Source organism: Artemia franciscana, chromosome 21, assembly GCF_032884065.1.
Source record: "Artemia franciscana chromosome 21, ASM3288406v1, whole genome shotgun sequence".
Taxonomy (NCBI): domain Eukaryota; kingdom Metazoa; phylum Arthropoda; class Branchiopoda; order Anostraca; family Artemiidae; genus Artemia; species Artemia franciscana.
In genome coordinates, this window is record NC_088883.1 from 5,997,165 (window position 1) to 6,011,193 (window position 14,029).

At 35.0% G+C, this 14,029-nt stretch overlaps 1 protein-coding gene across 1 annotated transcript in view; it reads right to left on the bottom strand.

Annotated features, from left to right (window-relative positions):
- LOC136041050 (acyl-CoA Delta-9 desaturase-like) overlaps positions 1–13,824 on the bottom strand; it is a 50,965-nt gene extending 37,141 nt beyond the window's left edge. The window contains exon 1 of the mRNA XM_065725588.1: positions 13,686–13,824. Coding sequence (XP_065581660.1) covers positions 13,686–13,700 — 15 coding nt within the window. The 5' untranslated portion in view covers positions 13,701–13,824. The remainder of the gene's footprint in view (positions 1–13,685) is intronic.
- Between the last annotated feature and the right edge of the window lie 205 nt (positions 13,825–14,029).

Below are 14,029 nucleotides of genomic sequence, written 5' to 3' on the forward strand. Positions count from 1 at the left end.
CCTTCGCAGCAAGGCAAGCGTCTTATTTTTGCCCATGATTGACCTCCCGTCTAATAACGAATCCTGCCTTTACTCAACCTTGCGCTTTGTAGCTTCGCAAGGCAGAACCTACGGATTCACAACCGTTCTCACATTTGACCAGCCGCTCTGGTGGAAGTCTATGAAGATCCTCAAGTCCGACACGACGAATGAGCTCAGTAGTATTGTTCTCAAGTTAGGCGGTTTTCATTTGATGATGAGTTTCGTCGGATGCATAGGACACCTCATGGAAGGTTCTGGTCTGAAAGAGGTTCTGGAATTGGTATGCGCGACTGGTGCAGTGCCGCACATTCTTTCTGGAAAAGCGATTTCTAGAGCTGTTCGAGCTCACATTCTCGTGAGCTCGGCCATATATACTCATCTCCTAGAAGAAGAGCAAGCGACGTTGACATCTCTAGACATGTCTACTGTCTTCGCTAACGTACTGGATGGATACCTCCCACCCGAAGATCTCAGTCATGATCCCCAGCTCAAGCAACTTGAAAACTTTCTCAAGCAGAGACGCCAAGACCTGCTGACTCAGAGAACTGCGAAGCTCTGGTTTCAGTATCTTGACATGGTTGGGATACTGCTTAAGTTCATATGTGCCGAGAGACTAGGCCTGTGGGATTTGCACCTACAATCTGCAGTAGAGATGCTTCCGTTTCTAGCAGCATCTGGACATAACCTCTATGTCAAGTCGGTCTTGATATACCAGCAAGAGATGGCTAAGCTTCAAACTAGTCACCCACCAATCTTCGAAGCATTTGAACAGGGAGGTCACACCATTAGAAGATCAGAGCGACGCTGGGCTGGGCTCTCGGCAGATCTTGTCATCGAGCAGGAGTATATGATAAGTCTGAAAACATCGGGCGGTCTTACGACTGGAGGTGGGATGACAGAACAGCAGAGAGCCATTTGGGTTCTGTCAAGACCAGCATGCCTGGAGATCTCAGCTGCTGAAAATTATCAAATGCTCGTGTCGTATTGACGGCTGTGATAGTGAAAAGTGTACCTGTAAGAAAAACGGACTTGAGTGTACTATAGCCTGCCGTACCTGTAAGGGAAGCTCGTGCAACAATTCGAAGTTTCAAGAAGAAGAACTTAGTGAAGAAGAATAGCAGTTAACTGTGATGATGGAAAATCTAGTTCCTATATTTTGATGATGTGCAATTTTTATATATTTGAAAAATAAGATAAAAGCTTTTCTCTGAACACATTAAGTTAGAACCTGCATTGTCTCATGGTGTTTGGCGCTGAGATGTTTCGTCATTCCTGTTTATGGTTGTTTAGTCTTTTTTTTCTAAGCCTTTCGTTTACATAGCCAAATAGACTACAACGCTGGTAAGAGTTTTTTTCCCCAAAGACACAGTTTTTTTCCCCATTTTTTTTGCTGATAAATAGTTTTCTTTTGGTCAGGTAACGAAACGAGTATCAGAAATGAATTCAGAGCCAAAAGCTGATCTAAAATGATGTGTAAAACATTATAGTTTACGTTTTTAATTTTTTTTTCCCGGTTTTTGAGAAAATAAATAAAAAAACATTAAAAAAAACGATTTCGCATCGAGCTAGAGATTTAGATTTTTGATATGTTGTTGAGCATTTTTTTCCGGTCCGGATGGTGAAGAAACCATTTCTGAACCAATTTTTTCCTGGTCAAAACTTATTTTTCTCCTACTATATTGGCTGCTAGAAGCAAACACAAATACGTGTCTGCTATAGGGTTAGAATTTGATGATTTGATTCACAAAACACAAATACTCGAAATTGGTTGCTAGAATCAAACACAAATACCCGGTTGCTAGAAGTTAGAATTTGATGTTTAGATTCATAAAACGCAAATACTCGGAATCGGTTGCATTTGTTGCGTTCTACGATTTTTCAGTTTGGGATGTGATATGATAAGTGCTTGATTGTGTATTGTAACTTTGCTTAAAAACGAAACAAAGATGCAGTTTTCACGTATAGCTTGTGCTTAGTCTTCAGATTTGTGTTTTTAAGTGTCGTGTTTTCAGATCTTTTGTGTTTTCCGATTTCTAGCTTCTACGGAAATATGATAAGAACTTGATGGTAGATATGCTGGAAATTGGAACAAAGATGCAGCTTTCAGACATAACATGGGCTTCGTTTTCATAATTCTTTTTTTAAGTGTTGTTTTTTTAGGGTTTCCAGTTTTTTTTTATGTTATCAGACTTCTAATTTCTACATAGCAGAGGGTAAGGAAATATGAAGAAAAGTGGTCGATTCTTGTAATTGGAAGAATTTCCGAAACATGAGCGCTTTGAAAAGCGGAGGATGATTTGTTAAAAGTCATCGAAAGTAATTATCAAGGATAGCCTTAGGCACTCTTTTGACTGAACGTATATCAAACAATAACCTTTCCAATTAAGTGGTTCGATCCTGCTTTCCTAATCAACAACCAGAAAGCCTAGACCACAAAGTGAAACTTCATACACACACTTCCTCCCGTGAAATTTTAAGTTCTTTTAAATCTTTTCTTATATAATTCTTTCTTATTAGGACCAATAGCGGTTCTTGTCTCTCTTTTGCCCGGGGTAAAATCTTGATTAGCGCCCCAGCCCCTGTCTCCCGCGAAATTTTTGGGCCTAATTTCAACAGCACTTTCATTTATTAAATAAATCATTTTCAATGTATTAATTAATTAATTGTATTTTCTTATTGTTTTTAATTTATTATTTATTTTATTAATAAATAATTTATTAATATTTTTATTTATTAACTGTGCCTTCTACAGTATTTTAATAAAAAAATTAAATTTCAAAAATTAGAAAATGAATATAACCGTTAGATTATTTATCTGAAATCTTGCGACCCAAAGAATATCTGCATCCAGGGCAAGTCCCCCCTGAAACAACATCCCATTAGAACACCTACATTTCGTTCAGCCTCAGATGGATGACAAAAAACTATGATTTTTTCACAAACTGCCTTCCTTCGTCGAAGTGTCCAGTTTTTTTTGTATCTGTTTTTACTATCCAATGAAAGGACGTGTCCCCATTTGAACTTTTATTTTTTTCTTAGAAAGGCGTTTTGGCCTGTCAGAAAAAATACCTAATTTGAGGAATTAATTTGAAAAAGAATGTCTTTTGTTATAGCTTTAACAAATGGAATCGAACCCCAACAAAGCTTAGTTACATACAAATTCATCAATATACGTTTTGTTAGAAATTTAAATAAAAAATTCAAAAATTATCATATCGCTAAATAAACGTCCAGAATTGATATCAAACAGTTCGTGCTAACGAACTGTAGTAAGGAGCGACCCGACTTAATAGTAAACGAAACTCTAAAAACGAGCTGTTCCCTCCTCAATGCCCCGCTATTTACGCTAAAGTTTTCTACTGTTTAAAAAAATAGAATTGATAGAAAGATTCAAACTTTAGCGTAAAGAGCGAGGAATTGAGGAGGGAACTGCCACTTTCATACACGGAGTAATTTCTGTTCGTTTTCAGTTTTAATGTTGCTCCTTACTTTCAGTTAAAAACAGCTTGTTTTTTTTTTATTTAATAAGTACAAGAGAGAAACCACTAGGCAACAATCCAAAAGTCAATAAACTACAGAATGTGTCATTAAAACCATATACACGCCAAGATTATGTCATCATTTGCCTCTTTTGCTTCAGCAAAACTAACAAATCAATTTACAGCTTTTGGAAATTTTGTGATGACATATTTCACACTAATTATAGCATAATTTTTACTTTAGGAAAGAATCTCCCTTGAAAAAAAATAACTAAGACTGGTGATTAATTACAAAGTGTTGCAGCCCTATTCTAGAAATTATGGACCCCCTCCAGCGGAGGTTTTAGGGGAGGGACAGAGGGGGCACTTACCCAGGGAGCAGAAATTTTAGGGGTGAAAAATTTCAAATAACTAAACTAATGGTTATAATTGTATTGCAATCTTGGAATTTCATTTTTATGAAAATAAAGTAGAGGGCATAGTTAATAAATAATTAATTAACGTTTAATTGATTAATCAAAATGAAAATAAGTGAAAAATAAAATATTAATAATAATAAAAACAATCAAGTGAAAATAATTAATGATAATACAACAATTTAAATATTAAAAAAAAAAAAAAAAATATGAATAACTAATAAATTGAAAACAATTTTGTTTATAAATGAAAATGTTATTAAATTTTCGCCTGAAAATGACACTTTCCAAATAGAATTAATATTACCAAAGACACCATTTGGGTGAGGAAAAATTTATGCTTGGGGGGTTTTAAGTGGGGATTGATGCTTGGTTCTCTCCATAAAGTAATAACTCACATAGGTTCCAAAAGCTATCTAACATATGAAAGAATTTGAATCTTCTTTTTTGACACCTACTTGAAAACTAGCACTAATCTCAACCATGAAAAGTTTAACAGCATCTTTAACGTTCATATATGTACGTTAACGTTCAAATTTTAATGTTCATATATGTACGTGCCAATATTAGCACGAAGCTGAAATAAGTAGAATACAAGGGGCCATGGTTCCTCCCTAGTGAAGCTTGGGAGGGGTTCAGCCCTGCTCCCGATGAAACTTAGGGGGCTGCTCCGAAATCTCTGTAGGCCACAAAATTTTTCAGCTCCAAGGCTTAACATTGGGTAAGCCCCAAGGCTTATCCCCCCTGGAAAAATATGCGTGCCTATGATTTAGCTTATATGACACTTATATCGGAAAATTGGAAGAGGGCGTTTGAGAGAAGAGCTACCTTGCAATAAGAACCACTGAGGCCCAGCTGATCATTTTGATGAAAACGTATAACGTGTCAGGCCTAAAACTAAACAATTTTTGCTAAATCGATAAGGTGGGGAACATTTTGCGTCAAATTTTGTATTCAAAACTTTCTACCAATCGAGAGGAAATGAAAAACGTTAATTAAAATATCCTATGCACTTTTTTAAAGGCTGACAAGTAACTTCAGTCTTCTAAACCTTTAAAAGTTATATTATCCATGTAGTTGAGAAATTTTATGATTAAGGAATTCGGATTTTGTAACAAACGGATTCCGTTTATCCAAAATAGTGTACCAATTGAATGAAACTTAAAAACTCAAGTAAAATTATACCAATAAGTTTTTGAGATGATCAGTAATTCCTTAGGTGCATCCGTTCCTGGAAACTGTATTTTTTTTTCTTTTAATTTAAGTTTTTAGGGCAATACCATATTGTCACATCGAAACTTGAAAGTAAGCAAGCAGTTGAATAGCATTTTCGTCCGTAGCAGTTCAAACATTAACAATCTGTTGATTCCTAAAGACAACTAAACCTTCAAAGAAAAGCTATACCTAATTAATCTTTTTAGTCACAAATGTTTTTGTACTGTATTTGTTGATTTTTTGTCCACAATTCGTTTTTTTATTATTTACTAATCAATAAATTATCTATTTTCATTACTTTCTAGTTTGTTATTTGAATTATTTAATTACCATTAATTGTTTTAATTCAGTTATTTTATTTATTATTATTCAGTTTTCATTATTTAACTATTTCTTTATTTTTTAATTTATATTTATTTTATTTATTAATAATTGATTTATTATTTTCATTTATTAACTGCGTCCTCTACTATATTTTAATAGAAATTGAATCTCACAAATTAGAAAATGGATATAACCGTTAGGTTATTTATTTGAGAATTTGAAATTAATTTTCGGTGTTCTCGGTGCTTTGATTTCCTCTTCTATGAGCAAAAAGCGTGCCGAGATGGTTCAGTAATTAGAAGATTATTGCATACAAATGCTTCGGAAAGTGAAATTTTCCATTACGCATGACGCTTGAAATACTTGTAAGCCAAAAAATTTGAATAGAATATTTTATTATAGTTTTCGTTTTCTATCGATTAGTCTAAAAAATTCTGACAAAAAAGGAATATCTTTCTTGTTCACTACCTTATTCCTTTTTTTATCTTTCCCCATTATAAATATTTTCTGCTAAGACTAGAGACTGTGAATCAATTTGCTAAAATCAAAATATGTCTTTAAATATCGACTTATTAGAAGAAAAATCCAAGGGATTGCACACTTTGATACTCATGTATTGACAGTCAAGTTGCTTAGAATATTTTGTTATTGTTTTTCATTTGTATCGAATTGCATGAAAGGGTTTGACACATAGATGGCCTCTACCTTTATTCAATACCTATCTCCTTTTTTTTAACCTTTTCCCTTATGAAAATTTCTCATGCTTTCTGCTTGAGCTGCAGACTATGAATCAATACGCGAACATCAAAATTTCAAATTCAAAAATAGCGACTTGTTATATAAAACTCAAAGGGATTACATACTTGAACAGTCGTGTATGACATGGCGGGTGCCAAGGGTGACCGATAAAATCTATATATATATATATATATATATATATATATATATATATATATATATATATATATATATATATATATATATATATATATATATATATATAAGTTGTTTGTTTTTGTGTCTGTCGACTGACGTCATGTTTGTGTGTCGACTGATGTCATGTTTGTCGACTGACGTCATTATAAGGATTGAGCTGTATGTCGTCATGAAGTTGTTCGTCGACTGACAAAAACTAAAAAGAAAAAAACACCGGGACATAAATGACGACCGGGACACAGGGAATATAAATGACGACCGGGACACAGGGACACAACTACAACGGGGACGTCAGGGGGCACAGGGGGATATATAAATGACGACGGGGACACGCAATGGGACAGCGAAGAATGTTGTATATTCGCAAGTTTTACGTAGTTAAAAACATATATATATATATATCTATCCATATTCACAGGTGGTACACAGGGACACAACGACAATGGCACGTAACGACTTACGCGCGCGGGGGGGGGCTTAGGGGGGCGCAAAGCACCCCACTAACTAGGTGTTGGGGTGGCACGAAGCGTCACTCCAACAGCTAGTTCCTTAATAAAAATCCATTGAGCTCTGATGAATGTGATAAAATACAATTTTGTTATTACATTATTCAACAGGATAACCATAGATTCATTTGGAATAGTCCTCCTGTTTCGTGATGATCATTAGTAATTAGAAAATATTAGAACAAGACTACACCCTTTACTATAATTATTCTGATGGCCTACGACCCCCAGGTTAGGTATCAATGGTGAATTAGGCTAGTTCGGATGGGCCCCCGAGCCACATTTAGTTATAATTTATCAACAATTACACAACATTTATATACCCACAATCCGGTTCAATCGTCAGCAATTACAAAGTAGCTAAAAAAGACATTCTTAATCAAGACTTAATATTTTTAATATTAATTCAGTATTAATTTTTATTATTAATATTAATTAATATTTTAATTAATTAATTAATTAGTTAATTTTTAATAATTAATTTTATTAATTAGTTAATTAATTTAATTAATTAATTTTTAATATTTTAATATTAATTCAATATTAATTTAATAATTAATACATTCTTAATATTTATTCAGATTAGTCCCGCCTATGCATTTTATTACAATCTATCAGCAATTACAAGGTATTTAAAGATTAGCATTCCTTTGCACTCGTCATTAATTACAAAACAGAAAGAACAAATTTGAAGTTTAAATAAAAGTATTAGTTTAAATTACCCCCCTCCTCCATCCAAGGGCTCGGAGTAATTGTTAGCAATTGCAACATATCAAACAGTTCGTGGTAACGAACTGTAGTAAGGAGCGATCCGGCTCAATAGTAACCAAAACTCTAAAAAATTCAATTTTGATATCAATAGCTACATCAAAAGAATTGCATTTTAATGCTGATTTTAAATATATTAGTTTCATCAAGTTTAGTTTTACCCATCAAAAGTTACGAGCCTGAGAAAATTTGCCTTATTTAGGAAAATAGGGGGAAACACTCCCTAAACGTCGTAGGATCTTAACGAAAATGACACCATCAGATTCAGCGTATCAGGGAACCCTACTGTAGAAGCTTCAAGCTCCTATCTACAAAAATGTGGAATTTTGTATTTTTTGCCAGAAGACAAATCACGGGTGCGTGTTTATTTGTTTTTTTTTTTTGTTTGTTTTTTTTCTTTTCCCCAGGGGTCATCGTATCGACCAAGTGGTCCTAGAATGTCGCAAGAGGGCTCATTCTAACGGAAATGAAAAGTTCTAGTGCCCTTTTTAAGTGACCAGAAAATTGGAGGGCATCTAGGCCCCCTCCCACGCTCATTTTTTTCCCAAAGTCAACGGATCAAAATTTTGAGATAGCCATTTTGTTCAGCATAGTCAAAAACCGTAATAACTATGTCTTTGGGAATGACTTACTCCACCACAGTCCCTGGGGGAGGGGCTGCAAGTTACAAACTCCGACCAGTGTTTACATATAATAATGGTTATTGGGAAGCGTACAGACTTTTTCAGGGGGATTTGTTTGGTTTTGGGGGTAGGGTTGAGGGGAGGGGGCTATGTGGGAGGATCTTTCCTTGGAGAAATATGTCATGGGGGAAGAAATATTCAATGAAAAGGGCGCAGGGCGCAGGACGAATCGGGTCACGTTAGAAGAAAACGTCAAATTCAGAGCTTAATATACAATGCTGGGTGTTCGGAGCCTCTCTATTATGGAGTATAATTTGAAAATAACACAACTATACGAGCGATAAAACATATATACCACAACCATAACTCAACTAACGAAAGAACTGCTAAGAGATAACACAACTATAAAGCGAAAACAGGTGAAAACTAACGGGAAAATAAACGAACTAAGAGGTAGAAGGGGCCCAGAGAATAAATATAATCCTTTTCCAATTTTAAGCCTACCGCAAAGGAGTAATAATATCAGAAGCCCCGAAATACCGAATTATTTTCTTTCAAACATTTCGTGGTAACGAACTGTAGTAAGGAGCGACCCGGCTCAATAGTAAACGAAACTCTAAATAATAGAATTTTGATGCTAAAATATACATCAAAAGAATTAGATTTTCATGATGATTTTAAATATATACGTTTCATCAAATTTGGTCTTTGTCATCAAAAGTTACGAGCCTGAGAAAATTTGTCTAATTTTAGAAAATAGGAAAAACACCCCCTAAAAGTCACACAATCTTAACGAAAATCACACCATCGCATTCTGCGTATCAGAGAACCCTATAGCAGAATTTTCAAACTCCTATCTACAAAAATGTGGAATTTCGTATTTTTTTGCCAGACGACAAATCACGGGTGCCCTTTTATTTATTTTTTTTTTTCTTTTCCCCAGGGGTCATCTTGTCGACCAAGTGGTCCTAGAATGTTGCAAGAGGGCTCATTCTAACGGAAATGAAAAGTTCTAGTGCCCTTTTTAAGTGACCAAAAAAATTGGAGGGCACCTAGGCCCCCTCCCACGCTCATTTTTCTCCAAAGTCAACAGATCAAAATTTTGAGATAGCCATTTTGTTTCGCATAGTCAAAAACCATAATCACTATGTCTTTGGGAATGACTTACTCCACCACAGTCCCTGGGGGAGGGGCTGCAAGTTACAAACTTCGACCAGTATTTACATATAATAATGGTTATTGGGAAGTGTACAGTCGTTTTCAGGGGATTTTTTTGGTTTTGGGGTGGGGTTGAGGAGAGGGGGCTATGTGGGAGGATCCTTCCCTGGAGAAATATGTCATGGGGGAACAGAATTTTAATGAAAAGGGCGCAGGATTTTCTAAAATTACTATAAAAAAAAAGAAAAAATAAACATGGAAAAGTTTTTTTCAATTGAAAGCAAGGAGTAGCATTGAAACTTAAAACGAACAGAGATTATTACGCATATGAGGGGTTCTAAAAATACTTTAGCATAAAGAGTGAGGTATTTAGGAGGAGATAAATACCTCGCTCTTTATGCTATAGTATTTTTAGTAATTTCAACTATTTATTCTACGGCCTTTCTGATTCAGGGGTCATTCTTAAAGAATCGGCACAAAACTTACGATTTAGTGTAAAGATCGAGGTATTAACGAGGGTACAAACCCCCTCATATACATAATAAAAATTTAAGAATATAAAAGTTTGTTACGTAAGTTAATTCTTAAGTTACGTATATTTTTTACTAATAAAAAAATTCGTTAAAAATAAAAATTTATAGTTGCCTTTTTGTGTAACCGAAAAATTGCATGGCAACTAGGCCTCCTTCCTCATCCCTTGTTTCTCAAAATCGTCTGATCAGAACTAAGAGAAAGCCATTTAGCCAAAAAAGGAATTAAAATGTAAATTTCATTTTAATAATTTATGTGTGGAGAGCCAAAATCAAACATGCATTAATTCAAAAACGTTCAGAAATTACATTAAAAAAAACTAGTTTTTCTAACTGAAAGTAAGGAGCGACATTAAAACTTAAAACGAACAGAAATTACTCCGTATATGAAATGGGTTGTCCCCTCCGCAATCCCTCGCTCTTTACGCTAAAGCTTCTAATTGTTTTAAAAAGCAGAATTGTGGCAAAGAGTCAAACTTTAGCGTAAAGAGCGAGGGATTGCGGAGGGGACAACCCATTTCATATACGGAGTAATTTCTGTTCGTTTTAAGTTTTAATGTCGCTCCTTACTTTCAGTTAGAAAAACTAGTTTTTTTTTAATGTAATTTGGAATAAAGCTGGAATCACCAACATCATAGGGTATGGGGAAAAAATCTCAAAGGTGAAATTTTAATCCAGGGTAATTTAATCCAGTCGTATTTATTATAGAAATATAATTATATAAGCAAATCATATTATAATCATAATTATTAAAATTTATTTAAGAGGCATGCCAAGAATTATAATAAAATATTCTGAATTAAAAACTTTTCTGTGAGATTTCCTGCAATATTTCGACGATTCCAAATGGCTTCACTTTAATGGTCTATCCGGGGGGTCTTCAAGTTAAAAGGTCCATAGAGTACTGCAAGGTCATACTTTATAAAGAAGCACCGACCCCAATTGAAGAAGCGATTTGCCACCCCCCCCCCAAATTAAAAACAGTTTTGATATTATCATTGAAAAATACTGTTTTTTGATACCGTTTTTTGACACTTTCAGTCAAAAGAGCATATTTCTATGTGTCGGGACACGTAGCCTATAGACCCTATACACTACCAAAAACGGTTTCAACCGTCCAAGCCAAAAAGCTTCAGAAGAGACCAGTAGTTGAGCTAAATTACTTTGACAAGGAATATGACTTGTGCCTTGAAGATTATTCATCAAATACAAAACGAATGTCCTAAACAGGGTTGCCAACTGGAAACATTTCAGCAAAAGATCATATTTCTATGTGCCGGGACACAAGGACACACAAGGGCAAAAAAATGACACATTGTAGAGATTTTGGACAGAAAAGGGCAAAAAGGGAACTAGATACATATTTTGGTAAAAAATATCATTTTTCACCGAAGTAGTGCTTTTTTTGGAATACCTTTTTTTGAATATCCAGGTTTTGCCACAGATAAATAAAGAATCTCCCTGAAGTAAGTAATTTAAATATTTACACGATTTTCGTGCTTTCACACAAAATCATTTTGTATGAATGTTTTATATGGATTTTTTTTTGTTTTCATTATATTTGATGTTAACTGGTCGCTTTGAAAGAGGTTTAAAAAGCGTGTTTTGGTCAATAGTTCAATTAATAAAAAAACAACCTAAAGGTTTAAATATTTCCAGATGGACACATTTTAGCTAAAAATGAAAAATTTTTGGATGCTCAGGGGACACATTCATAGACCAAAAAAATGGAAACCCAAGTCCTAAAAGGTATAAACTCTATCAAAAGGGCTTCAAGCAAAAAGATCTATAGATGCTACAAAGGGATGTTGGCAATTTTTTTCAAGGGAGCCGATATTTAAAAAAAAAATAACAAGAAGTGGCCAAAAATTCCAAAGATTACGACCACTCGTCACTGTGTATTCCTAGGGTACCAGGGTTGGACTGTCCAGCCAAGAATCTCTAGACTCGTGATTCCCAACGTGAGCCAAAGCCCCCGCCAATTGGGCATGGCAATATTTTGTTAGATTAGTGGCAGGACGTGCACCCTTACGCTGACTAGACTATGAGCATTAAATTCGAAAAAAAAGTTCTTCATGTGAATGACGTCACATTTATATCCATTTAAAGAGCAAAAAAGATAGATGATAGTATTGTAATGATGTAATACAATTGTACAAAAAGGTGTAATATTTTTCATTAGTATAAAGTATGCCTATAGGAAGACCTGTAAAAAATACCAATTAAAAAATTTGAATATAACGAGGGGGTATTAGGATTTTAGTAATGCTTAGGTGGGGCATGGCCAGGGGCGAAGCTCCAGCATCTTTATTGGGGGTAAGAGAGGTCCATATCCGGATAGCCAAGGGGCATGGGGTATATAATAATTTATTTTCTCCTAATTATTGGAGGGGGGCAAGGTTAAAAATTCCGCTGTTCATATTGTTGACTTACAAATAAAGCGAACTTACCACTCGATGCTTTTTTTACGCTCTTTCCAAATATAATAATTACTTTTGTCGCCAATGAATTTTACCCCACCCCTATATATACAAATTCAGAATATGCATTTGCACACTAGGGGGAAAGGGGCAAAGCTTAAACTTTCCTTTCATTTGCATCAAATATAAACTTTTCCCCTACCCCCCTAATATGCAAATATATACCTTGAATCGTAAAATTCTAGTTTAGCTACTTTTATATATCTTGGAAAGAGGTATGTATAGGAAAACGAAACTTTCAGTAATGGATCCAGGGCCAAAAAAATACTCAAGGAAGGTATTGCCAAGCTTCCATGTTAACCCTCTTCAGATATTTAAGTCTTAGAAATTTGCCTACTTGACAGAATCTTGAAATTTTGACTAAACAACAATTTACCTTAATTTTCAGTTATCAGTTTCTTTTTCTCTGGTTTTAGTTCGGAAAATGCAATTCCTGTAACTTGAATGTAATTTAATCCATATAAATGGTCGTTTTTTCTTCTTCAAAATTTAGGAAATGTATTTGTGGATCTTTGAAACCTCATAAATTGGGATTGAGCGAAGTTGTGAAGATGAGAACGGTTGTGTGGCACTTTATTTAAGTAGAAGATCTATTTTGCAAGGTTCCACTTTTACAATACAAATATTTTAAAGGTCATCAAAGGTCAGGACCCTCTAGAGGGAGAAAGAGTAGAGGTTACTACTTCAAAAATACCTTCTCGGGACATAATTTAGTCTGTAGACCCATCCCTGAAAGTTTCGTTTTCCTGACCTAACCCCTTTGCAAAATAGTGAAAAGTAGCTAAACTAGAATTTTACCCCTTGAATTATAGGGGTGGGGTAAAATTCATTTACGGGATTTTTGGTTTTTATATTTTGAAAGAACATAAAAAATGCATCAAATAGTATGTTCACTTTATTAGTAACTCAATAATATCAACAGCGAAATATTTACCGCCGCCCCCAATAATTTCGAGAAAATAAATTATTATATAGCCCACGCCCCTTGACTATCTAGATATGGGTGTCTATTGCCCCCTCCCCCTTAAAAATGCTAGAGCTTCGTCCCTATCCATGCCACATCAAGGTACTACTAGAATCCTGATGCCCCTCGCAAGCGCCTCCCGCCAAACGGCGCCCCTAGGTATGACCCAAAATCAGTTGGGAAGCGACCCAGTGCCTAAATCAAGTTATTGGATCCTCAATAAAAATTACACCTACTGGAATAAGCACTATAAAAATTGAATTACCTCTTTGCCTTTCATTCCTCCCAATTTATTCCACTATCAACAAGTCTTAAAGATGAAGTAAAGACTTGGAGCCGGCAGACAGATCAACTCCACAGTGAATGTTCAATAATCAAGAAAGAAACTCTTTAGTCACGTGTCGCAACAGCCTCGTGAGTTTTTCGCCAAGAGAAAAATCGTGACGCGGAAACCCTTTTTTATTAGAAACGAAAACATGGCACAAATATACCGGGTACTATATATTAAATCATTAATGAACCGTATATTTTCACATAGCAATGTGGAAGCGAAAGTTTTTACCTAGGGACAAGGCCATATTCAGGGGGTTATGGGGTTTGAACCTCCCA